Consider the following 27,980-nt stretch of genomic DNA (forward strand, 5'->3'; position numbering starts at 1 on the left):
AAAGACATACTAGCCACAGTTTTTCTAGATACAAGTGTAATCTAATTTCATGTTTTAACATCTTTCAACAAATTGCACTTATGTTGAAAAACACTAGTACTAAACATAGGGGGAAAAAACAAATATACTAGCAGATTGCCACGACCATAACAATTCCTTAATCGCATCAAAAGTGCATTACACTGGTCATTAAGAAAAAAAGCTGTTGAAGACAAAGGTTGAACACTGTTTTTGTTTATTATAAATCAATAAATTTTATATAAAAAGACATGGAGTCAGAAGTAAAACCATTGAAGGTGGGCGTAAACCAAATATGGTTATGTCCAACCATCTCCCACACGGGTGATGGAACTATGAGCGTGTAAGTCTAAGTAACAATCATCCACTCATTCATCCCAAAATGCTAAGATATACTTAAAATCAACAGACTATCTGGAAAAGTTTGAAATGAAAAAATAAATGCAGTTGTCATCAATCTTTCAGCAAAGCGTTGCAAGTATAGCGACTTAGCATGCCATTAGGTTTTTGTGCAATCTATAACCAGCAGCAGCCATCACTTCGTTAGGTGGACACACAATAGTTTTCATAGCAAAGATGTGCATATTTTCTTACCCCCTTTTTCAGTGTTTGGAAAGTATGTTATGTTCAGAAATGATCAAGACCAGTTTCCCAGCAGACATACAAGAAAGGGGATACATCTGAAAGATTTGAATTTACAGTTAATCACTTCCAAAAATTCTGTGGAACCCTAGATCACAGAGGTCATCGCAGCACAATTGTCCGCTCACTGCACCTTAAGAACTCATGACACAACTCTGAAGGGCTGGTGTGTTTCAAGACTTAAAAAAAAAAAAAAAGATGCATTGTTTTAGTAACTTTTGTAGGTTTCAACAATAATACACCCATGTGCCTGAAATTGAATAATTTCGTTTGCTCTTTAGGGGGGCAACAGTTGTGAAGGCAGCATACGTATAGCCAATTCATCCTCACAGCACAGCAAAGGCATTCAAATTCAAACACAAATTAATCCAGTCTGAAAAATGTCATTGAACTTTCAGGGTGATATTCAGTTTACCATTTAAAATATATTTTGTAGACATGATCCAATTTCCCTTTTTTATTCAAAGCTGGACCTTGTATAAAACAAAAATACAAATGAACTGGCTGTATAGTAAAGGATGTTATGGCTTTTCGTTACGTGTTTTAATACCAAACTTTTAAACTGCTGGGTTATGGTAGGTAGATATAAGTTATAAATGGACTCCCGTGTCCATTTACTAAAAGACACAATTAAAACAATAAATAGAAGTGCTTAAAACAACCGTTTTAAGAGCCCTTTCAAAAAACAAAATACATAATTGCAAAGCAAGGATCCCAGCCCAACAGAATAGCTGAGATGATAATACTAAAATGCGCCCATGATTCACAGATAAACAGTTCATTTTTAGATCATTTGCTTGCTTCCCTCCATTCAAATTTGTCAACTTTCCACCGATCAGTGACCCCCCCACGTCTGTGAGCCGCGGCTTCCCTCTGTTTCCAGTCTGTCTGTTGTGGGAGAGCATTCCGTCTCAGTGCATCTCCCCTCCTTCTCCTTCGCCATCGCCACCAAAGCCTGTTCCTCTGCTTTTTTTCTGTGTTCCTGTTCCCAGTCTACAAAAGTGTCAAAAAGACTGGGCCATGCCTCATCTTCACTGTAGTTGCTCAGATCTGGTCCAATTGCTTGTGTAAAATTAAGGAACATGTTCCATGTGTCCCTAGAGATGCCTCGTACACCTGATGGATTCTCAGCCAGGAACTCCAGCCAGCGCTCCAGAATGGCAGGTGAGTCCTGCGTAAAAACCAAACGCCACAAAGCAATGGCAATATCTCGCTGCAATGACCGCTGCCCTTCGTCAGCATCCAACCCAAACTGAAAGGTAAATCGATACAGATCCTTGAAGTTCTCCTCTCCCTGGGCCTCAAGCAGCATAAAGGGAAAACGTGAGCAGATGCCTTCTAGACTGTCAGCTTGGATGGCCTTGCAACCATCAACAAACTCCTTCCTGGACAGAATAAAAGAACAATAGAGCAAAATTACAAAATTTGACAACTGGAAATAATCTAATTGTGATCTACCATCAATACAGGTAAGTATTTGGTGGTATTCAAGAAGTGTTGTTTTGTTTTTAAAAGATTCAGTGCAGAGTTCACATTTGAAACACATCAATGAGCAGTCAAATTTGAAAGGTGTTTAAAATATAAACTGATAAACAAAAAACTGAACTTTAGAACATGTTTGTAAAGAACTAAAATATTTTTTTGTTGATGGCAGAGGATATTTTTAAAGGATTTTTGGCCCGTAGGCTTTATTGAACAGGACAGTGCAGCGCGAAATGGGAATGAAACTGGGAAGGACATGAAGCAAATAGTCAGAACTCAGAACACTGCGGAAAGCATGTGCCATCCACTCGATCACCGAGCAGCACTCCAATGGCAACTTCCAGGATAGGTATGTCCATTGTCTAATTCTAATATATTACACCTTAACCTACAGGGTATATTGTACTTATAAGCTTATATTGTACCCATTTAGAGTTACTAAATACTAGAATTTCAAATCATTATACTTGAGGGGGAAAAAATAAATAAAAATAAAAAGCAATTTTTCAGACAAAGATCGGTTCAGAAGCCTCTTATGACGACGACACGAACAAGGCCGTTTACGTCGCCCGGATCGGCGTCACCGGGGCCCCATCCTGGAGCCAGGCCTGGGATGGGTGCTCCATGGCGAGCGCCTGGTGGCCGGGTCTTACCCCACGGGGCCCGGCCGGGCACAGCCCGAAAGAGCGACGTGGGGCCGCCCTCCCTTGGGCCCACCACCCGCAGGAGGATCCATAAGGGGCCGGTGCAGAGAGATCTGGGCGGCAGTCGACGGCAGGGGCCTCGGCGACCAGATCTCCAGACACAGAGACTAACTCTGGGGACATGGAATGTCACCTCGCTGGGGGGGAAAGAGCCTGAGCTTGTGCGGGAGGTTGAGCGATACCGACTAGATATAGTCGGCCTCACCTCCACGCACAGTTTGGGCTCTGGAACCCATCTCCTCGAGAGGGGCTGGACGCTCCACTTCTCTGGTGTTGCCCGCGGGGAGAGGCGGCGGGCTGGTGTGGGCTTGCTGATAGCCCCTCAGCTCAGCCGCCACGTGTTGGAGTTTACCCCGGTGAACGAGAGGGTCGCGTCCCTCCGCCTTCGGGTGGGGGACAGGTCTCTCACTGTTGTGGCGGCCTACGGGCCGAACAGCAGTGCAGAGTACCCGGCCTTCTTGGAGTCCTTGGGAGGGGTACTGGACAGTGCACCGACCGGGGACTCCGTTGTCCTACTGGGGGACTTCAACGCCCACGTGGGCAATGACAGTGACACCTGGAGAGGGGTGATCGGGAAGAACGGCTTCCCCGATCTGAACCCGAGCGGTGTTCAGTTATTGGACTTCTGTGCTAGCCACGGATTGGCCATAACGAACACCATGTTCAAGCACAAGGGTGTCCATCAGTGCACATGGCACCAGGACACCCTAGGCCGGAGGTCAATGATCGACTTTGTTGTCGTGTCATCAGACCTCCGGCCGCGTGTCTTGGACACTCGGGTGAAGAGAGGGGCAGAGTTGTCAACCGATCACCACCTGGTGGTGAGTTGGATCCGCTGGCGGAGGAGGAAGCCGGACAGACTTGGCAGACCCAAGCGCATTGTGAGGGTCTGTTGGGAACGTCTAGTGGAGCCCTCTGTCAGTAGGGTATTCAACTCGCACCTCCGGGAGAGCTTCTCCCATGTCCCGGGGGAGGTTGGGGACATTGAGTCCGAGTGGACCATGTTCTCCGCCTCCATTGTTGATGCGGCTGCTCGGAGCTGTGGTCGCAAGGTCTCCGGTGCCTGTCGTGGCGGCAACCCCCGAACCCGGTGGTGGACACCGGAAGTAAGGGATGCCGTCAGACTGAAGAAGGAGGCCTATCAGGCCACTCTGGCTTGTAGGTCTCCGGAGGTCATCGACGGGTATCGGCAGGCCAAGCGAGCCGCGGCTCGTGCTGTCGCAGAGGCAAAAACCCGGGCCTGGGAGGAGTTCGGGGAGGCCATGGAGGAGGACTATCGGTCGGCACCAAAGAAATTCTGGCAAACCGTCCGGCGCCTCAGGAGGGGGAAGCAGTGTCTCACCAACACCGTTTACGGTGCGGGTGGAGGCCTGCTGACCTCAACTGGGGATGTCGTCGGACGGTGGAAGGAATACTTTGAGGATCTCCTTAATCCCTCAGTCACGTCTTCCGAAGAGGAAGTGGAGACCGGGGACTCGGTGGCTTGCTCATCCATCACCCAAGCTGAAGTCACTGAGGTTGTTCGCAAACTCCTCGGTGGCAGGGCTCCGGGGGTGGATGAGATCCGCCCTGAGTACCTAAAGTATCTGGATGTTGTAGGACTGTCTTGGTTGACACGTCTCTGCAACATCGCGTGGCGTTCAGGGACCGTGCCTCTGGACTGGCAGACCGGGGTGGTGGTCCCTCTGTTCAAGAAGGGGGACCGGAGGGTGTGTTCCAACTACAGAGGGATCACACTCCTCAGCCTCCCGGGTAAGGTCTATTCCAAGGTACTGGAGAGGAGAATCCGACCGATAGTCGAACCTCGGATTCAGGAGGAGCAGAGTGGTTTTCGTCCCGGTCGTGGAACACTGGACCAGCTCTATACCCTCCATCGGGTGCTCGAGGGTTCATGGGAGTTTGCCCAACCAGTCCATATGTGTTTTGTGGATCTGGAGAAGGCTTTCGACCGTGTCCCTCGGGGTGTCCTTTGGGGGGTGCTTCGGGAGTACGGGGTCCGGGGCCCTTTGCTCAGGGCTGTCCGGTCCCTGTATGACCGGAGCAGGAGCTGTGTTCGCATTGCCGGCAGTAAGTCAGACCTGTTCCCAGTGCATGTTGGACTCCGCCAGGGCTGCCCTTTGTCACCGGTTCTGTTCATAATTTTTATGGACAGAATTTCTAGGCGCAGTCAGGGGTCGGAGGGTGTCCGGTTTGGGGACCACAGGATCTCATCTCTGCTGTTTGCAGACGATGTTGTCCTGATGGCTCCATCAAACCCGGACCTGCAACATGCACTGGGACGGTTTGCAGCCGAGTGTGAAGCGGCCGGGATGAGAATCAGCACCTCCAAATCCGAGGCCATGGTTCTCGACCGGAAAAAGGTGGCTTGCCCTCTCCAGGTGGGTGGGGTGTCCTTGCCCCAAGTGGAGGAGTTCAAGTATCTCGGGGTCTTGTTCACGAGTGAGGGAAGGATGGAGCGTGAGATCGACAGGCGGATCGGTGCAGCGGCTGCAGTGATGCAGTCGCTGCATCGGACCGTTGTGGTAAAGAGGGAGCTGAGCCGAAAGGCAAAGCTCTCTATTTACCGGTCGGTCTACGTTCCTACTCTCACCTATGGTCATGAGCTTTGGGTAGTGACCGAAAGAACAAGATCGCGGATACAAGCGGTCGAAATGAGTTTCCTCCGCCGTGTGGCTGGGCGCTCCCTTAGAGATAAGGTGAGGAGCTCGGCCACACGGGGGGAGCTCGGAGTAGAGCCGCTGCTCCTCCACGTCGAGAGGAGCCAGCTGAGGTGGCTCGGGCATCTGTTTCGGATGCCTCCTGGGCGCCTCCCTCGGGAGGTGTTTCAGGCATGTCCCACCGGGAAGAGGCCCCGGGGAAGACCCAGGACACGCTGGAGAGACTATGTCTCTCGGCTGGCCTGGGAACGCCTCGGGATCCCCCCGGAGGAGTTAGAGGAAGTGTCTGGGGAGAAGGAAGTCTGGGAGTCCCTGCTCAGACTGCTGCCCCCGCGACCCGGCCCCGGATAAAGCGGCAGAAGATGGATGGATGGATGGAAAAAGCAATTTTCAACACAAAATAATAGTAGTTCAATAAATATTAACAAGGAGTCTTATACTAGTTTTGCTTTATAAGACCATTTGAAAACTCCTAAAAAGTCAAATTTTCTCCTAGTTATGTACCTTTATTTTTTGCCAGTATTGTTACTTGCTTCACATGAACATCTTGTTGATATTAGTTTTAGCATTGATTATTAACATCTCAAAATTACAATGTCATTTGACAATCTTAGTTGCCATGGTGCCTTTCCTGCACCATTCCATCCACCTTTAAATGCACTACAGTGCAACAATAACAATAACACTGCAAAACTCAAAAATAACTCATACAATTAAGATTGACAGACATAATGGCAGATTATATTAGCAATATAGGAGGAGTTGGGAATTTGGAGTTTGTTCAACAATAATGATCACAGCACACCTGATCTTGTATAATTAAAGCAGTGTCTTACCGTGTAAACTTGCACATGGTGGCTGCTTGAAACTTCCATGCAAGAACTAGCACTCGGAATTCTGCAGGGTCCACACACAAGTCATTGCAAAATCTCTCCATTCCCTCTTCCAGAATAGCATCTTCTTGTTCATCCTTGTAGCAGGAGAAAAGCTTGTCAATACGCCTCATTGAAAGCCCACTTTCAAGGCACTCCTGTTTACGTGGTTCCCCCATCACAGCTGGGATGACAGGCGTCTCCACGGGCACCTCCAAAGCCTTGGTTCCATTTGATAACTCGTTGTTGCCTTTGCTACATGGAGCTATGGACTCTTCTTTGTGGCTACCAAAACCTATGGCACAGCCAGCTTTCTTGTGGGACTTGGAACCACCTTCCTTGTCTCCACTCTTGCTGCCCAGCGAAGATGTTGGATTCTTACACTTGGTGACACACTGGCCCATGTCTTTCTGCCTGGTCCCTCTGCTGTAATTCCTCCTCACCTTCAGTCCCCACCTAAGCCACCTAAACGCCTCAGCTCTGGCCTGGTGAGACGTCTCAACATGCCCTCAGTCCTGCATTAAAGAACAGCAAGATTTGTTATCAACATCAGATACACTACGCAAATTAGCCTTGTAAAGCACCCAAATCTAGCAGGGTGCCAGTGAATTACAATAGTAGGGAGCAACAGATGGACTTTGATGTTATTGGTAAATATAGAAATTCTGCTGCCAACTTACTAAGTTGTTGATGATGGTGTGTAATTACTTACAGAGAGTTCCTCAGATGGCATGGGTCACAGACCAAAGTGACTTTTTATTCTTCTCCATCACTGCGACCTTGACATCTGCACTGCAGAGACACATCATCTTGTCAACATAAGCAGAAAATGATATCATTGCAAGACCGGCAAGGCTATTTTTGGCTGTTTTAAATTTCATAATCTCAAAAAAATATTCATAAACTTCTGGAAAATATCAGTATAGTTAATTAACACATTTGACGTTCAGTAGGAATGGTTGAAGAGATGTTAACTTGTGAAAGTATTTTATTTTATATTGTAGCAACCCTTATGTTTTAATCTTTTTGACAATTGAATAGCAACTTGAACACATTTGAAAGTTTCAAAGCAACTAATTGTTAATTTAGTACCGTTTAACAGTGATGACAAGGGACTAACATTATATCACAAAAACGACATTTTTAAATGTATCTTTCACTTCTATTTAGAGCAGTTGAATGTGTACCAATTATCAGTCCATTATTCGAAGTTAAATCTAGACAATCAAATCTGGTTGACTTAAGGTAACTGGAGATAATCAGTTTATATCCAGGACAATGGTATGTCCACTAAAAAGTGGAGATTTAAATTAATAACATAAAAATTGCCTGGCCCTGACGGCGTCGCCATGGCTAACACTAGCTAAGCTCGCTTAACCAAAAGTTAGCCAAAGGCTAAGCTAGGTCTTTCGAATAAACACACACATTAACGATGTAGTATAGGATATAGATTGAACCTACCTTTGCGGCGAGACCCGCTTTGCCAGATATGATACACATCGTTCCCTGAATACCATCCGATCAAATTAATAAGTTGAATAAGATGGTAAGAAGCGAACTGAGAAACTCGTCGCGTTAGGTTTAACACGGTTTGTTAGCCAACATAGCAAGCCGGAAACTTCCCTATTTCTTACATATAATCAGATTTCTAGAAAAATACGTGAAACCCTTTCAGCCGCTGTGTGCTTGGTCATGTATATTTCTTTCTGTCCCGTCGATGTGAGTAAGACGACCACTTTGGATTAAAAGCAGCCAATTTCTTTGTGCTTCCCCTTTTAGTCAAGTGAAGCTACATTTTGGGCATTTTCCTGCATCACTTCCTCCCTCCTCTTACAAGCAGTCAACAGCTGATCCGATCTTCATCTCGATGGTTCTGATCGTGTATCATTTAGTCTACATTTTACTGTTATTGCAGGTTAATAACAAGCTATTATTACATTTATACAAGGCAAAGAAACTATTTTAGACCATGAATGCAATGAATGAAACACATTTTAATACAGATTTTAAATAATAGTTTACATATTTCCAGCAACAGCTGTATTGAATACCCGAGTTTATGTTTTAGTTGCGTGTAGAGTTTGGCTTTGTTTTGTTTTTGTACTGTACTTTTGCGACCTTACTGTTTGGGTCTACGTAGACGTCATACATATGCGACAGAAGTTTGAAGATAGGGCAGAGGCATATGCATAAGATAAGATAGGGTGGTTGTTTTTGGGATCTTGGTCAAATAATCTCCCGAAACGGTAAGTAAATCACAAATTGACTATTTTAGCAAGGTGACGTATCAAATATAATTCCATCTACGTGTTATTATTTATTCAATGTTTTTGCTACTCTAGCTAGCCCTAGTTCTAAGCTAAATAAATACCTGTGCTATGGCCCTGTATTGGCAATTTAATATGCATGTCTGCGATTAAAGCTATTGGGAAATAAATGTAGACTATATACAACGGATTCACTACTAAATATGCTGCTTACATTCATAATTAAATGATTAATTGTTAGTTAGATGTGACAATTAATTGCAGAGTAGCTAAGAGGAATATTGCACTATGTTAAATTTAGTGAAGCTAAGCTACATTTAGTGCTGAATAATAATAAAATGTTCGTAATATTGCAAACATTTCAAAAGAATCTCAAGTACTACAGCAGGTAGATTAATTCAGAATTGCAAAAAAATGTACACATCAAGTACACTATCATAAGAACGTTTAAAATTGTAAAATATACCCACTGTATATTTCCACTGGTCTGCTTTGGAGTGGATCGGTGCGGTGTGGTCCCAAAAGTGTCTCCACTGTCTTAAGAGAACCGTGGTGGACATTCTAAGGTACTAGCTTCCACTTGGGCCAGGTTTTCTTTAGCCTAGGTGGAGCTACACCATCAGCGAGACAATTGGAAAAAGAGAATACAGACTTGGGTTAAAACAAGATGGCAAAAAGCAGATATTAAAAAATTGTGGGTAGCTTAATCCTTGGCTGATGGAGGCAGTGGAGGAAGGTTTAGGTAGGGCTCAATTTTTAATCAGCGGTTACAGAAACGCTTTCGAGGAACACTGGAACAGTTGTCTCTTCCCTCCCATTGGACTTTATTATAATTTGTCACATAGCTGCTGAAAGCACCAAACTATTTTCCAGATCCTTTGCCATCAAAATTCAGGGCATCAAATTAAGTGAGTTGAATCATGAGGTATCATGAGGTGGTAAATCACACAAAATAATGACATTTTAGTTTATTTAATCAAGGACCACACTTTCTGCATACACCAGGGGGAAAAAAAAATAACAATTTGATTCCACGGTCTAAAAAAGTAAATGTATCTTTTTATTTAGTTGAATGAAATATATGGGATAGAATGTTTGTATTGGTACCAGGCTCTGTGCGCCTTATGTGACTTGCTCTTCAAGGCCACAGTGCATACCAGTATTTGTGGTCTAGATAATAAACTATGTGTGAACAATTTATATTGATCTTTATTTTTCTGTTCCTCTCTGATCAAGAGCCAATGATGTCCGCAACCCGGAAGTCTGTATTGTCTCTCTATAAGCGCATATTTCGCATTGCTAGAGATTGGCAGGCACAAAGTGGTATTGCAAGTGACACAGACACAGAGAAAAAGTACATTCTCCAAGAAGCTCGCTTGCTGTTTAGACAGAACCAACAGGTTTGTATTTTGTAAATCAAAATTATTAGATTTCCTTTTTACACTAATCCTGATTTACATTTACTTATAGCTGTTAGACCCCCTATTGATAAAGAGGTGCTTAGAAGAATGTGAAGCACGAATAGAAATAGGTAAGGGCAGTGACTGAATTATGTATTTGTCAAATTTTGTCCTGGTCAAACTAACTGCAGATTTAAATTTCCACAGGTCTTCATTATAGAAACCCATATCCAAGGGCTGTATGTACCTTTCATTTTCAACTTGCATATTTGTTCATGTATTTGTGGGCTTTAAACAGTATAATTTTCTTTTGCCCAGACTTATCTGCCTCCATTAGGATTGGCAACTCAGAAGGGCAGAATACTGCGAGCTCAACAGCGCTTAAGGAAGCAGGCCAAGCCAGTTTACTTACAGTCACATGAAGAGACCTGATGCTCAAGATCGTGTGCCATGACCATGAACAGTTTGGGTTACCCCACACAAGACACTGGAGTATAATGACAAGCTGAACTCTTAGCTTTACGGTGCATGACAAGTCTGTTTTTCTAATTATGACTTGTTTTGGGGGGATAGTACCTGTGCTAAATATTTATCATAGTTTTACATTAGTCAAGTGACAGTTTGTGGGGCGAATTTTTAAAAAATAAATGTACAAAACTTCAAATTTAGGGTAATAGTTAAGATTAGGAAAGGGTAAAGGGTCAGGTTAGGTTAGGTTAGGAACACTGGAAAGTATATGTATGCAGCAATGTCTGTCATAAACCAGTAAAAAATATAACAGTTCAGGCCAGTTTAGAAACACAAGTTACTTTATTACCATGGCAAACAGATCACCTCTGGGCCTCCGGACCCGACTATCTAGCAATATCCCTGCATTTTTTATAGAAAATAGCTTATTGATAACATAAGTAGAGGCATTATTGTTTTAGAACAGTTTTAGAGCACTACTTCCTGTATTTTTTCAACTTTATTTTTTCTCCTCACAAACTATAACTTGACTGATGTAAAACAACACACAATCTCACCAAACAGTAATAATTTAAATAAAACATGAAAACCTCTCGTATGTGCTTTAAATAAATTCAACATGTGCCAAAAACATGTGCAACAATGATAATACAATTGTATATATTTGCATCATCTATGTATATGGAATGTATGTATTTATGTTGATATTCTACAATACAGTTTGGGGATTAAAAAAAAAAAAGTTCTGCTAATGAACAAATATTGTCACATTAATTTGATCTGCCTTGCCCAGCGAATGTTATGATGCATATTTTAATTTCCGTTTGACTTCCATTAAACTTGAATTTAGGAGGAGTGGATGAGGGATCAATTGTGTAATGACGCATGCAGCAATAGAAACCTTAGTTGTTTTGAACAAATTCCTCTAACATGCAGAATTTAAGTGCTAATGTGAATTTTAAAGATACAACTTAAAAGTAAAATCTATATTATGTGAAGGAACAAGCGGTAGAAAATGAATGAATGGATGGATGGATGTGTACGCCACTGAAAAAACCTCCCCAGGATATCCTGCAGGTGGCGCCAGGGGTCTGTTTTGATTCTCACTGTGTTCACAAAGTCATGCATGTAAAAGTAAACTGAGCAGATTATCCTACAAACCGGCAATTTTTATTCAAAATTAACGAAATTGCAGCTACTTTAAATATATTGCCCGAACTAATATTTGATAAGAGAATTGTGAAAGTGAAGTTTCTCCTATATGTGTCACTTCAAGATGTCTATCTTAGACATTAGGAGGTATGACTTTTACAGTGCATATAACCTCAATTAGCTTTAACGTGCATTACTTATGTTGGAGTTATCAGCTTTTTCCCCCACTATTAATGGAATCACCTTGAAAAAGCGTTTTGTTTCATGACCCTTAACTAAACCCGCTTAAATTCTTAATACTGTACTAGGGGTGACACAAGATTTACTTCATAACCATGCATCTATTGTACTCTTCATACCTGTATTATATGACAAAGCAACAACCTTCTGATCATATAAGTGGAGTATAATTATATAATGATATAATCTGAGTTGTGGCTGTACAGCACATCTGAAACACAATTTGTTAACTTCTAAAGGACACATATATTCTGTATAGGGATGTGAAGATTATTAGGCCAATCAACAATCATGATTACTCTGGACATGTTGCAATCGCAGGTACAAGAAAATAATAATTGTGATAATTATAGAGCAGCAACACTAACCCAAGCAATTTCAGTTCAAACTCTCATGTACTCTTCCATCTAGCTGTCACTAACCCTTCATTCAGGAAAATCTGATTCATACAATTCTTTAGTATTCAGGGCTTCATAGGACTTCAGTGTTGCCTGGTCATGGTGCCAACAATTATGAACAACTGCAAATTTGAGATGTTTCCTCTCTCAACAATCACAACAGCTCAAATTTCACCTTCGTTAAGGTTAATTATACAAGCAAAGTTTGACAACAACCTACGGGCTACAAAACAGCACTGGAAATCTAAGAATCTCTATGACAAAAACGTATTGTTTGCCTTGTTATTCATGAGTAAGAAGTGAATGCATTTGATCTTGTATGTGATAAAAATATCAACAAAAGTTTTAAATCAGAGCATGTTAAATGTCTGTGGCTTTCACTGAGTAAGTCACAGTCAAAGCATAGGCCAATTGTGCAATGCATTTCAGGACAAGTTATGTTCATTTTATTGAGCTGTGCTTCTGCGGTTTGGGTTCTCTCATGGGCATTTGATTGTATTTATTTATTTTAAATAGTTGAGTAACCCAGATAATGTTGTACATTGTTGTCAAGAGTTTTAACAATTTCAGCTTGAGTAAATAAATAAAGCACAACAAATTCATAATGCGACAAATCTAACCAAAAGTATAAAGGCAAAAGTACAGATCATTTTTATCTAAATAAATCCCCCAAATTGTCCGCTATTAGGATTAAGGTTAACATAAAAAAACAAGCCGATAAACATAACATTCATGGTGAGGGTAATACTGTTGCAGCTATAAATACTGTATAAAGGCATGTGACCCACTTGGGCAGTGACGTCATGTACTTAAGAACTGGGACTGAGGGGAGAAATGATCCTGTCTGATACAGATATAGACATTTGGAGGTTCACCTGAGAGCAGTGTCATTATGAACATGATAAATAATCTTCAAGAGCACGAAGAATACACAGCGCCAAAAAGAGCACAGTGATCCATCATACAGGCCCTATAAGCCCTTCACTCGGCGTGCATTATTTAGGAGCTTCAGAGAGACCCCGCGGGAAATATGGTGCAAGAAACAGAATTTGGGAAAAGAGCCAAAACTGAGAGGAGATGGACATTTGAAGATGTATTTAAAAAGTCACGGTAAGGTAACAAAGTGATTGTAAATAGGGACTTCAGTGTGATCATCTTACCTGGTCCACTTACTGCTACAGTGCAGGTCACATTATTGGCCGTTCCACTTGAGCCATCATTAAATAAATATTAAGCTTGTTTCCACTTCACCATGTGGTCACAACACAGAAGATTAAAGAAACAACAGCATTACATTATATTATATTATTTGGCCAAATTAGTTGATGGACAAAATATATAATGTATAACTTGTTAGGTGTTCTTACGTCTGCACAGTCAAAACAATTATTTGGCCTTATTTACTTTTAATTTTATTGTTAAATAACTATCATGAAATCAGAAATAAATGGCCTCATGTGTTGAACAACATTGTCTTATAATTTACAGAGATTGGGAATTCAATTAACCAAAGGAAACTAAAATTGATCAATCTTAGATGCCAAAATGTCAGGTGAGTCTTCCAAGGTCAAGTAGCTCTAAAGAAAGATCAGGGTCAAATAGCTATGTGACAGTGACAGTCAGGATTGCACTTTAGGCACTACACACCACTTTCACTGGTACTACTCTGTACGATAGTACTCATCGCTTTTCCAATTACTGCAAAGATGTAAAAACAGAACTGGAGGGACAGATGATGTGCTTGCTTTGTGGTGTTTTTAATGTTCTTAAAAGTTGTTTTAAAGTCTGTGACAGCTAAATATTTACTCAATATGGTAAGTGGCTTGTAGTGCTGCCATTTTACGCAACTAAATGATCAGTCCATGGAGGGTGGATGTTAAAATGCTCAGGGGAATTCTTGGGTGACAGAAAAGTGAAACTACAATGTGCATTGTAACACATCTTTTATGCGTGTCATCTCATGTGCTTTTGTTTGAATATATTTAACTTGTGATTGGTGTGTGCAGGTTGAATGGAGATACTTTTCTGGATGTGTCATATGAAAACAACAACTGAGTGGAAATGCTCTGTTAAATTTTGTTCACGGGAAGCAGCACAGGCCTCATGGTGAGGTCAGGGACAGTGTGAAATATTGATAAAAGGGTATGTCTACTCGCTGCAGCCATGATGTGATGTTGAGCTTCAATAATATGATCGACAGAAAATGTCTGGGGAAGTTTTATCAATTAAACAATATGTGAACAGAATCATTTGTGACATTATACACAAGTAAAGCTAGTGGCAAATATATGAGTATTTGACTTGGGGGTGTAACACCTTTTTCATCAGTCCTGCGGTGTGTGACGTACTTTTGAAAAAAAAAAAAAAAGAGTTTAAGGAAGGTGCTACACAAGCATTACATCATTTCGGATTTAACTCTTTTCATTTGAGATATTTTTGCATTTGCTGTGATGTGACGTCACACTGCAGCACATTCACGACAATTTTGCCATGTTAATTCACTTGCAAGAACCACAACCCCAGCCACGATGCAAAGTGTTTATAGGCTTACGACAAACATGAACAACACGAATGAACAGAAATGGATGCCGTTTTGGGGCTTCTGGCGACGAGGGCTGTAGGCTCTTGTGTCAGAAACAGTAACTAACTCTAGAATGTTTTTAAAGAAAAGTGTTTTAATCACACAGTAATCACACATTTTGGTGCACTGTTCTGTAGATTTGAATTTTGAAGGGAAAAAAACATTGTCTAGTCAAATTTATGGGTATTTTATATGATTTCCATTGTTCACTTTCTAGACTCTAGAAAGTGAACAATGGAAATCATGTAAAATACCCATAAAATGCATACTAGTTAGGGCCTTCCAATCAGTGCATAATTTGAGGAGGGTTAAAAGCTGAACCTGATACTTGCTATATGAAAGGTGAAATTATAATTGGCCTCAATGGTTTAGCTGTGAACCAAAGCAGTGTAGAGGTGTTTAACATTGACTGAATGTGGCAAGGTCCAACTCAAGTGTTGGGTCACAGGGTGAGGGTAACTCGAAGAAGTCATAAAATATTTAGCCGGCGTCATTTTCATGATCACGGTGTGTAAACAAACATATTCTATGCCAGTGACACAGGATCTTCTGGCCACACCAGTGAAGGCCTAGATCTCTGAAATGTAAAAGTGACTGTGACAGAAGAGTTCATTATCAAATCGATTTCTGGATGGTTTGTCCGCGTCACGGGCCAGTGTATGAGAACAGAATGTAAACATGCACCATCACGACTCATGTCAGTGGAGAGATGAGAGTGTGTTTTCATGTGCAGAACATAAAAATAACGTATAAAATGACTTTACCTTGAGGCACATATATTTGAGCATATATTTTATTTTGTTCCGTGTTATACATTTCTGCCTCTATGAAAAATAAAACCAAAACTCCTTGTTATTCTTCATTATTATTTCATCTTACATCCCTCAATAAGCACAACAGAACACGTAACCCATCTCTGATAAATTCAATCAATGTTAACAAATGTGTTGTTGACTTGATTGTGCTGGCTCTATGCAGGTAGATGGAAAACTCATCAAAGGAGCAGATAAATAATAGAGGAGGGCTTGTTGGTGTTAGACATGCTTGGATTACATCTTTACTGAATGTCTTAGACGGGGTTGAGGTAGGTTTGTATAAACAGAGGACAGTGAGAAGGAGGCAACACAGTGAAAGTGATCAGGCAAAAATGGAACAAAGTTTAGAGTGCCAGATGCAAGATTGGATGCACACACGCTTCGCCGTTGTAATGATCAGAAATACAACCCGCTGCATCACTTAAGTCCAATGCCAATGCCAATCCTAACTACAAATGATTTGAAAATAGGTGATACATTTTTCTTGTCTTGCAAAATTTTGACGCGTTGAGGCCATATAGTGAAAGTGACAAACAAAGCGAACCTGTAGTAGCTCACTTTGCGTGTTGAGTTTCAGGAGAAGTGTTGCCTGGTCAACGATGTAACCAGATCTGCAGAGCTACAGCCAGAGGTTCAAGATGGCTATCAAGATATTTACCACGAATCAATGAATAGAAACATCTAAATTAACACCGGTTGATAACGGAAGATGTCAAGGATGCGGTTTCAGCCATGATACCTCCGCCAAGGTGTCAGAGAGCTGCGCGGAAAAGTGAAAATGAATAATCACAGGTCTGAAAGTGTGATCTTCGCCACATCCTTTACATATGTCTTGTTACGAGGAGTGGCAAAGTGCAAAGCTAATTATAGAATGGATCTAAAAAGCAGCCCTGCACATCATCTGCCAAATTGCCATGTATTCACATAATAGAAAGCTAATTTGTGGATGATTGCTAAACATGTTTACAACGAGCTTATGTTAATTTTAAACGTGTAGGTCAAAGTGTGGAGGTATAGTGTATTAATCAGTCCCCTAAAGAAAAGCAAACCCATAGTAACCCCAGTGGTTTTTTTCAAATTGATAAGAGGTTTTCACTGCATTGCTGATCTTCACAAAGGAATATGTAAAGCGGTTACCTATCCATAAAAAAGATCCATTTGAAATCATCAGCGTTTGAATGGGACTGGGGTCAGCAACAGTGTGACAGGTAACCAGGTTTGAAACAAGGCACACAGCTGATGATTCACTCTTAAGTGAGATTACACAGTACTGCATCAAGAGAGTGTGGACATAAAAGCACTTTGAATAGGATCAACATATTCCAACACGAGCATCACAGTCATAGGTGTAGAACAGAATGGTTGGTTCTTAATGTAAGAACTGAATACTGTGGAAGTGTGGTGACAAAACCGACATGGCATTTATTACAGTTTGTAATAAAAGACATGTTCTATCAAATTGTTACACCAGTTGCATTGATGGTAGCATGTGCATTATATTGCATTTTCAACTAGTTAAGGTTGTTCACAAAATACTGTACAATGTGATGTAGGTCGAACAGACCAAAAGGACAGGTTGATGAAACACTCACAAAGTAAAAATAGCAGCAAACAGAGTTAATTAGTAGTGATGTGATTAGTCAGCTCGATCATGGAGAAAGTGACTTAATCTTGTTGACTAATTAGCTCATGCATCTTAGCTTATGTTCAAACATTTATTCAACATATAAACAATATATTTTGAATTACACATATCATGCATTATTTGTATTTGTTTTGATCAACAAAAAGCACACATTACTTCAGTCAGTCATCAGTCAGGCATTTCCCACGACAGGAATTGAGTTAGCGCTCCATCTACTGGCAACAGATGGAATTATGTAAGGGAGATAAACAAACTTAGTTTCAGAGCAAGAGATGATTCCTGGATTTAAAAACAGTACAGAAGATCTCAGAGTTCTACTTATGGCGAATGATTATTTTCAAATCTATCTTTCAAAATATGTTAATAATGCTAATCCACATCCCCTGATAAAATGTGTCAAATTTTGCTCAGATTAAACTACTCGATCCACGTGGTCCACTGCTAACAGAAACTGTACCATCTCGAACGCATACTCTGCCTTTGCACAGTCAGCTTTTTCATTTTTAACTATCAGTATCAGGCAGAGGAATCAACTTCCTTGAAATGATCAACATCAGTCAAGTTAAACTGTATTTGATTGTTGAAAAACTGGGCACAAATATATCTAATATCTGTGTGAAGTAATAATGAGCTGTAATGGTAATGACATGTGTATACCTGCTGGCCAATGCCTGATCTCGTCAGCTCTTGGAAGCTAAGCAGGACATGAGAAGCTTCTTTTAGAGGTCTTCACATGCACTCTGAGGCCTCGAACCACGCTGAATAAACCTGTGTGGGAATCTAGGATGTTTGCAGGCTTTGCCCTAACTGCACATGTGCAGAGGAGAAATGAATAGAAGCTCCAAGCTTCAACAAAAGGACTTAAAAATCCTTTAGAGACAAGTCTCTGTTTATCTATATTTAATTCATTCAGCACTTTGTACAGGTGTAGTAGTTTATCTCAGTAGGACAGGCATTCACATTCACGTGGGAAACCAGGGTTTCAAACCCCAGTTAAGTTCTTTTTTTTTAAATTACTTTTCTGTTATTCACTAAATACTGCTGAACACCCCAAGGCTGCTTACCCATCCAGAAAAATCACTGCATGCTACTGTTGAAGGTGGGCACCATATACCACTGCAGTAAAAAATAATAATAAATATAGCCGCAAGCGGCAATGATCGGCCCTCGCCACGCCGCCGCCACACCGCCGCCACGCCGCAAGAGGAGGGGGCGCTAACGCGCCCCAATTGTCCTTTTATCACGCCTACTGCTGAATCTGTGACGCTGTCACATGTTCTCCCCTTTGTTTTACCATCAAAAAGCAATTTTATTTTGAATTCTTGGCAAAATGTGCGGCTTTGCCGCACAGACACCGTGACTCTTTGAATGAAAATGTGGATAACTTTTGATGGTCCTGAAGATGAGTCTCACCAAATTTCAGGTTAATAGGGCTGACGCCCTGGGAGGAGTTTGTGAAAGTATAAAGTGTAAACATGTTCTGGCCCCATTGGAATAACATGGGAGGTTTCGGTCATCGTTACGGCAACGCCATAACAATTATGACATGGGTCTCATTGACTTTTTTGATGGGGATGCTAAAATTGAGTTGTGTGTCAAATTTCATATAATTTCGCAAAACTAAACATTTAACCTCCATATAAAATCTGTAGGGGGCGCTGTGGCGCCAAATGAATTTATTTCACTTCAAGTAGGTTTAGGGCAAAGAGTTTAACAACTGATTCTAATTTGACGCAATTCGGACTTTATCTGCGCAAACGGCAGAAATTTTAAATATGGGAGATTTCTGAAATTTTAGTTACAGTTTGCGGCTTCGCCGCACAGAGACCGTGAGAGGTATCAATGTAATTTGGATAACTTTTGATGTCCCACTCCTCAGTAGCATTTTCACCAAATTTCAGCTTTTTAGGGCCAACGCCCTGGGAGGAGTTCGTAAAAGTACGACGTTTGGAAAGACTCCGAAGTCATGTTTAGCCATTTTTGAAGCAATATGGCCGACATTTGGTTCGGGGGACGGCGTTGCCGTAATAATATTTTTTACTTCTCTTGTCACCATCTACCTCTGCGCCAAATTTCATGATTCTACGATCAGATTTTTTTTGGGTCATTTCCCATCTCTCAATGCATTTTTGGTACATTTGGTGGCGCTGACGCGCCAATTTTTTTTATTTTAGAAAAGGGAAATAGCCAGAATGTAGAGAGGCACGATTTTTAGAGGTGTGCAAATTTTTGTGACTTTTCGTCAATGTTCACTGGGTGAAAAATAGGGGGGTTGGTCCCGAGAAGAAGAAGAAAGAAAGAAAGAAAGAAAGAAAGAATAATATTCCGATGCGAAAACAATGTTTCCCATTTTTCAAATATCATAAACTATACATTTTCGGAAAGCGCTCGCGCTTTCCTACCTCATGGTGTGGGTCCCTGGTCACTGACGGGTACTTTCGATAATTTTGAGTGGGCTCCGCCCACTTTGTGTTTTTGGCCCTCTATACAGTAATAATGTTCAATTTTTGCATTACATGCTTATATGCACGGAACATGCAAGAGATGGGGAACGTATTCGTGAGCTACTTAGCGCAAATGAGTGCTTTATATGGGGATGACGACCGCTTCGCGGTCGTCATCCCAATGTAAAGTGCTCGTTTAGTGCGAACTTTTGCACGGGCTTCGCCCGTTTACAACGGTAATGTTCCATTTTCCTACAACTAATTAGTATGCACGGGGCGTGCATGAGTGGAGGAGTGCGTTAGTGAGTGTTTGGAAGTGGGCGAGCGCTTCGCGCTCGATTTCGTGCGCACTACGTGCGCACTTTCGCAGCCGTGCTTCGCACGGCCTTACGAGATTAATAGGCCTCTCGCCAGCTTGTGGCGCTCGGGCCTAATAAAAGATTAATGATTTTGTACATGATCCCTGAAAAAATAATGACTAAACTAAACTAAATTTACTAAATATGATTAATTAAGGGAATAGAGAAGAGGAAATAAAGTTATAAAATTATTAAAAGCTCCAAAAAGTAAATTTTACATAATATATATGCTTTAATAGAATATGAGAACGACACCTTAAGGAGGTTTCTCAGGTTGGAAATAGGAGTGATGCTTGTCATAACTGGCATACAGAAACTGACAGTCACTGGATGTATTACTGTAATGCTTTTTTTATTAGATGTGTGCCTGAAACAGCATTTAGCTGTTGGCTGAGGTAACAAGCATCCATAAAAAGACAAGAGGCGTCAAGCAGATGGCAAATGTGGGCAATATGCAATCATGCTCTGAGGAAAGGACAAGGACAGTTCACCTGTCAACAAGTTATTCATTTTAGGTTTAATATCAAATACCTTTTAATTCTTCTGTCCTAAAAAAGCAGCTGAAATGAAGAGAGCATTTGCTACATACTTCCTGCACTAGATAGACATATTTTCTGGAGTATATCTGCAGATTAGAAACACTTTCCAGCACAGCACTTGATTATACCTATGGAAGGGCAAGATAGCAAATAGAAAAAAATTACAACATATATTTTTATCATCTTCAGTTTAAAAATTCAATATAATGAAACTATCAAAGGTGGAAACTACAGCGTCTTGTAATGTGCTCTCCCTTAGGGCAACAGATTTTCTAAATTGACCAAAAGGGACCAGTGTGAAGTCGTAATTGCACTTCAGTTCAGTGTGTTGTGCGTGCATATGTCAGTGTGTCCCTCCTCAGAATATCGTAACACAGCTCCAATTACACATGAGCTGAGGTGTTCCTGCAGAAGAGGCAGAGGGGAATAGATGAAACACAAAATACTGTATATACTTAGACAACTCATTGGTTAGTGTACTTTTTGTTGGAAAACTTTTCCTGTCTCAGATGCACTGCTGGGCCCCCAAAGGTTGTCTGCACAACAAACAATCAGAGTTTTAATCAAATATGCATATATGTTGTTAGAATTTCTACATAAATTCTACTTATATCATTGCTATTTAGATATTTTGGTTTAAATTGAAAAAGAAACCTGCATTGCACAGCTTTCTCAATAATGTGAATTGTTAGTGGGTTCCCTCGAGGGATCTTTGGATCTATAAGGGGGGCCGCAGCGCTGCAGACTTTGGGAACAGCTGCTTGATTGTGTAAGATATAACAGCTTCTGATTTTGTTAGATAATTGGATTAGATTATTCAGAAAGAAAATACATTGTTTTGTTAATTGACAAAGACTGATATTATGTGATGTTATAAATGCTGTGTGTATTGACCTGTATAAGTGACTGTTGTATGTTGCTTTTACATTGGAGCTCAACCGTAAAGTAAGTTAGTAAATTTCCATCATTTTTCCCATAGATTTGTCAAAAATACTGTTAGCAGCTGTCCAAACTCATGTATCACAAAGAAGTTATAAGGTTGTTTTACGGAGCAAAGTAGAGTTAACGCCACAACTAACAACCAGTTAGTTTGCTTTAAGTACATGCGGACAGCCCCTAGGCCTGAAGAGCAGCTTTTACATTATGTTTGAAGAAAAACTCTATACTACAAGAAATGCAATAATTAATTGCACTTTTGGGATGAATAAACTTTAAGATTAATCTGAAATCCATAACCCATTGTGCCTATGTCATAGATCCCATGTAGGCCTATTATTTCTTATCAAATAGCACCTGCTATTGCAGCTCTTTTATACACAAGCCAACCAAAGAGAAATGCATGACAGCGGTGTTAAAGCTAACAAACTGCTTGCAGACAGAGGCCTCTAGAGACCATGACGTAGTGTAACCAGCAGAGACTGTAATGGTGCCATCTCCGCAGCGTGCACCAATCGACAAACTTGCACTTCGTCTCCTATTCCTCCAATCCACCTGCTGTATACTCAAGCCCCGGGTAACTCTTCAGTCTTCACACCCACCAGCGGTGCCCATGCACTTCTCAGAAAGGCATCAAAATACTTAATGGTGAGAGAAGTGAGAAGTGAGCATAGGGAGAGTTCACACTCCACGCAAAACATCAATATAGTGATGGGCAGGTTTTTCTTGATATTGGTAGATTTTAAATGTACTGTAATGTTATTTTTTCTAGTTCAGATAAAGATCCTTTATACAAAGCAGCCTCTTGTAAAAGCAGCTATTTAAGAAACAATGTGACACCCATAATATCTGTATCACCCAAACATCAATATCACCCCAACATCAACTGTCAGGGAAATGTTTTGTCTAATCAATCCAATCACAGTCAGAAAGTGGAAACAATATAGTTATGACTATAAAGTCATTCTTCAACATCAGAATGAAAGGCAAAACTAAGTATGTGGTACCATCAGTTCAAATGCTTTCTCTGCAAAGCAAAGGTGAAAAGTGCTTATAAACTCATCGCGGTGATTAATTAGGAGGCTCAGAATGCATTAGGCAAGTGAGAAACAGTGTAGGGACAGTTCCTTCAATTAGTAATTAGTTATAGTTTAAGTTACCCATTAGTTTCCTCCAAAAGTAATTAGTAACTGTTAGTAACTGCGTTATTGAATGGTGAAAGTAACTAGTTACCAGGTAAAGTAACTATAAAATATATCCCCAAAATACTTATTCAAGAAAAACATTTGCTCGTTTCTACCTTATGTAGCCCCAAATGCACTCGCAACCAGTGTTAGTCATAAGCAATTCCTCCAGATAAAATCTGTACAACCTGTAACAGCCGAAGCATTATTAAAATAACTGCCCTGCAAATAATGATAAATATCTATAAAAACAGTGCTGCATTTAAATGGTCACATTTACAGTCAATCACTGTTTTCAAATCCTCATCTTGCTCATATTTTCTTCCCCAAACAAACAACTTTGCAGCTCTTCTGAATGAGAGAGTGGTTTCTTATCAATCACCACTGCAACAGTAAAAATCAAGTGTAAAGGGTCAAGCTCCCCTAAAACTCAATTCCTTCAAAGTACCTTTATTTATCGACTGTAAACAAAAGTACGATAAGACAAGCCAACATGGGTGGACATCTGTAACATTGTCTTGTATTGACTGAAGCGATTGATTAATGGTTTGGGACGACCCTTGGTGAATAGGCGTAATGGGCTTGGCTGCATGATCACTTCAACCCTGAGATAATTAAGGATCACTGCCTGAAGCTATAATTGTTGGATTTAGCCACAAGTAAAAATGCACCTTAATATTTCATTACTTGAAATTACAGTTATTCTTTGAGGATGAGCGCTAAAATGAGTTACAGAAATAGTCCATGTGGGGTCCGGTGTATACTTGTGTAACCGTATCTCGGAGAATTCGGAGGTGCTGATGGGGAGAGGACAGTCGGTGCTCAGGGTGCCAAGAACACTGCCATGCCACCACAACCGCTGCCTCGCCCGCCAATTACAGGAATTAGACGATTGTTTCCACTCAATGAAAGATTAAACCCTCAATTTCCTCATGGCCTGGGCTGTTTTTGCTAGACACAGACAACATGGAAAGTGTAATGTTTAGAAAGCAATACGTTGTTAATAATGGATACAGACTACTGGTTACAGACACAAGAAGTTTAAATGGAATCAAAATTGAGCTTTTTACTCAACCTAAGTCACCAATGTCATGGTTGGGGACACTTCCTGTTAGGGCACAGAGGTTGAAGCACATTTCTAGTAACAAATCCACTAGAGCTCTTGTATGGGCATGCATGGGCCAAAAATAAGCCAGTTCTCCAAATGGAGTGCATGAGGCACCGCCACTTGGGACCATCCTGTCCTTTCACAGTTAGTGCCTTTGATAGAGCCTGCTGAATAATCCTACAGTTGTTTGAACACTTCTGTCCTCATGACCAGAGAATACCAACATCTAGTATCAGCTCAGGTTCAAAACAATGAGACAACAAATTTAAAAAAGGAAGAGAAAATAACTATACTTTTTTTTTTGTATTTGTGCAAAAGGACAAAATATTGAAATTATTCTGAATCATTTTAAAGACACTGAATCTAATGGTATGTTATATTGATGGTTCTGTTCCAAAAGTTTCACACAATGAAACCAAAAGCAGGTGCAGGACTTTGCCAGTGGTGCAGTGGTTAAGGGCATTGCACATATGTGATTGCGGCCACTGCGGTGTTGTGTTTTCGAGTCAATTTGCCGAATGTCTCTCCTCTTTAACGCTGCAAATGTCCTGTCTAATAAAGCCTTCAGGCCAGAAAATTCTTTAAAAAAATTAAAAGCCATGGCTTGTTTTATTCCTATTGAAGGACAGTGTTTTCTTTCACTAATTTTGGTTCTCACGCCCTGTATTTTCATTTTACTGTTACAGCAGAAAACCAAATGATTCAATCTAATGAATACAATGAAATCAGTGTGAAAATTAAGAAAGAATTTTTTATTAAAACTGTAGTACAAAGGAGGCATTAGGGAGCGCTGAGATGGAGTTACAGGTGAGACAAAACCTCAGGGGGTGCAGTGGGTTTCTGGCAGGGCTGACGCAGGTATTGTCGTCTTAATAAGCGCTTCTCTCCATCACGGTGAAACGAAGCCGGCCGCTCAATGTCACTTGGCACCTCTTCTTTCACGCCGCCATCGCGCTGACCCCATCGGATGACATGCGGTCTCACTCACTGCTGTAACCACTATAGCCCCGGTGGGATAATATTATGAGTGCGCGGCTTTGGGCTTCAACAAGGCAAGGTTAGCCACTTTTTTGTTTGTGTCCTTGCATCTTATCCTGTTGGTTATATAATGATGCAAATTTGAAAGAGCTAATTATCCGACGAAGAACTCAATAAAGCCACGTATTAATCTCATTATACCCACTCTAATTAAAAATGTCATTTGCATTTTTATATGTACTTTAAGTGTATTTATGTCTCCTCACTCAGCACTGTAACACTCCAATGAAGGGTGACTTTTAATAATTTTCACACAGCCTCTAGTCTACTTCTCACTTCTTGTCCACACGCCCACAGTGAAAGCTGTTGTGGGACGGCAACTCAAAAACCTCAAACGCAACTTAAGCAGATCTTAGGTCAGTGACACCAACTTTTAATGACTCATGGACGAACGAGTGTGAACGTAAACGTATTAACCACCAAAACAAAGACTGAAAAGTGCTGAATGTCCCTCCCTTACCCGGGTGTACCTTTAAATCCAGCCTCTCTGCGGGAACAATGGCAGAAATGTTAGGCCCCTGCAGCCGGTGAGCAGGGGCCATTGAGCAATCTTGCCTCTGGATCGGATGCAGTGAATTAGTGCAAAGCCTCGGTAGAAAATAAAGCTGACACAACCACACGGCAATGGCAGCGCTCTGAGCTCCTGTCCACGCAAAGCCAAACCCGACACTGAAAAAGTCCCACGTCAGGAACAATTGATTATCAACCCAATGAAAGGCCACTGTAATTGTAGGTGGACTTCTGGGAGGAATTCAAATGACAAAATTACTTTATACCAATCAGGTTTATTTGAAACTGAGAAAAAAATACTAAACTTGTGTGATTATTACAGCATAAAATCTCCCCAGCATGTTCCCCTTATTCTACATTCACATTCAAACATCTTATGAATGGCCTTTTGCAAGTATCCCCAAAAAGCCCCTAAGCAAAAGCATATGTCTGCACAAAGCCACCATATGCCCTGTTGGTTAATTCATTTTTCCAAAACCAGAGGCCTTTTTCTTTTTTTACCTTGGACTTAGGCCAACATATTTTTAATGTTTGTCCAATATTCCATATTTGGAAAATAGATGTATTCTATATTCAGGAACAATTGTTTTTCAATTACTTTTATGCATCCATCGGGAAGAGTACTGAACGTCAGAAGTGAAGACGTGTAACTATAGGTACATCTACGCAAACACAAGTTTTCTAAACACTTTCTGGTTCACCTCCACTAAACATAAACCTGTATTTATAATTATGAACGGACAGGAACATAAAGGACAAAGTCTAAAAAAAGCTTGACATTGAGACAGCGTAAGCGGGAAAGCTCGGAGGGGCAAAACTCCCAAAAAATATAGTTTATGATGCCTTAGAGGGAAAACGGTCAGTGGATGGTATATTTAGGGTAAAATTAGGGCTTCACTGGGCTCGGCTGCGCAGAATCGACAGATGGAGGATGAGTTCCCAGGGAGTCAGACCTGCTACAAATAGCCATGTGTGCACACACTCTTATGCACGCTAACATGAAGAAAGCTAAGCTAAGTTTGAACACAGATGCACAAACTCCCACACACACCACCTAGGAAAACAAGTGAATGTAAGGTTGGTTTTCTAGATGGATAGATATATAGATAATACACCTTCAAATGTATTAAAAAAAAACTACTATACTTACTATAACAATACAGCCTGAGAATTTCTTTCATAATATTTGTAACAGTGTTGTTACAATCTAGAACTGGTCAATTACATAAAATGGTAAGTAATAGGACGTTGATAAGAGGGTTCACAATGACATGTTGCCAAAAATCATGTTGTTATGACAGTATCTCAATTGGGCTGTAAACGCTACCAGACATAAATAAATTAATAATTTCTTCCTTCAGCCCTAAAAATATCAGCCTAAAGAGGAGCCAAATATTTGGATGCAATCAGTTCACAGAAGAACCTCGATCAATTTAGTCCATCTACTAGAGCTAACTGTCCATCTCTTATTGTTACGCCACACGTTTTAGTAATTGTAAGGTACAAAAAAAATGTACTTTTGAACTAGGATTTTCTCCAGAAGGTTAGTACATAGAACACACTGGTGCGAGGTTTGACTGGAGTTTGATCACTACGGGACGAACGCGTCATCTGGGCAGGGGTCAGGGTCAGCAGAGGGAGCAGGGAGAGAGCCAGGACACTAGATCCTGAGCCGATTAATTCCCTCACCCACAGAGTATCACTGTAGAGGCAGACAGAAGCTTTTCTCGCCAGGCTGTCAGGTGACGATATGGTAAACCATGGACACCCCCAGCACAGCAGCACACAGCTCATTAGGTAATGAAAAGCCACACTGTAGGTTTCAGGCAAAAGGAAAAGTATGTAAATGGATTCATGCCAGATATCTAAAGACAGATTCAGTTTAATTAGCGTTTATTAACCTTGGTAAGTTTTTTAGCGTTCATTCTATTTACATCATCGTATCATTGCAGCTGAGAGATAAAGGCCTTTGCTGTTCAAGTGATTCAACTTAGAAAGCAACCAATTACAAAAAGTATATGGTTTTAAATTCATTGCCAAACACAACAGCCTCAATGAACCCTGAGGTGATCCAACTCACAAGACATTCTTATCCGGCTGCGTATATGTAAGAAGCTCCTTTACTGCTGTCAAACAATCAGCCAATCCTCTTCAGAGCTGTGACCCAGCTGGGCCCAAGAACAAGAAGGCCTTTTCACAACTATTGGAGCTAGTGTGAATACAGCAATATCACATTCCTAATCCCTGCTGACACCAGATGAAGTTGCAAAAATTAAATGAACAGGAATTGATCCAAAGCCTGAAATAGCTGCAGTGTTTCCCATTAGTAGAGGAGACAACGGCCCTCTGATAGTCAAAAGTAGCCCCCGTCGCCTCAAACACGCTGAGCAATGAATTGGTATTAAAAACGCTGCTATTTGTTTGTTGTATTATGATAAATATATTCTTGGTTTAATCTTTAGAATCAGTTCGTTGTTGATTAGGTGGCGATTGGTTTAATTCTCTAAGACAGCTGGGAAGA

The 27,980-nt window shown here is 41.0% G+C and overlaps 2 protein-coding genes across 3 annotated transcripts; one reads left to right on the plus strand and one right to left on the minus strand.

Moving 5' to 3' along the window:
• Nucleotides 1-218: 218 nt before the first annotated feature.
• dcun1d3 (defective in cullin neddylation 1 domain containing 3) lies at nt 219-8,199 on the minus strand. 2 transcript variants are annotated; one of them, XM_072455856.1, is made up of 4 exons: nt 7,837-8,199; nt 7,088-7,162; nt 6,340-6,890; nt 219-2,045 (listed from the first exon to the last, which is right to left on the minus strand). In XM_072455856.1, exons 3-4 carry the CDS (start codon nt 6,777-6,779, stop codon nt 1,496-1,498), a joined length of 990 nt encoding a protein of 329 aa, XP_072311957.1. In that variant the 5' UTR covers nt 6,780-6,890; nt 7,088-7,162; nt 7,837-8,199; the 3' UTR covers nt 219-1,495. The 2 variants fall into 2 exon arrangements, with proteins under 2 accessions (XP_072311957.1, XP_072311956.1); XM_072455855.1 differs by having other exon boundaries at nt 7,088-7,167.
• Nucleotides 8,200-8,530: 331 nt separating this feature from the next.
• Nucleotides 8,531-10,670, plus strand: lyrm1 (LYR motif containing 1). Its single transcript, XM_072456079.1, has 5 exons — nt 8,531-8,621; nt 9,879-10,042; nt 10,113-10,173; nt 10,250-10,281; nt 10,361-10,670. Exons 2-5 carry the CDS (start codon nt 9,884-9,886, stop codon nt 10,472-10,474), a joined length of 366 nt encoding a protein of 121 aa, XP_072312180.1. The 5' UTR covers nt 8,531-8,621; nt 9,879-9,883; the 3' UTR covers nt 10,475-10,670.
• The last annotated feature ends 17,310 nt before the right edge of the window (nt 10,671-27,980 follow it).

This window comes from Eucyclogobius newberryi, unplaced genomic scaffold, assembly GCF_026437365.1.
Source record: "Eucyclogobius newberryi isolate DKJ021-1_F unplaced genomic scaffold, fEucNew1.0.hap1 SCAF_20, whole genome shotgun sequence".
Lineage (NCBI taxonomy): Eukaryota > Metazoa > Chordata > Actinopteri > Gobiiformes > Gobiidae > Eucyclogobius > Eucyclogobius newberryi.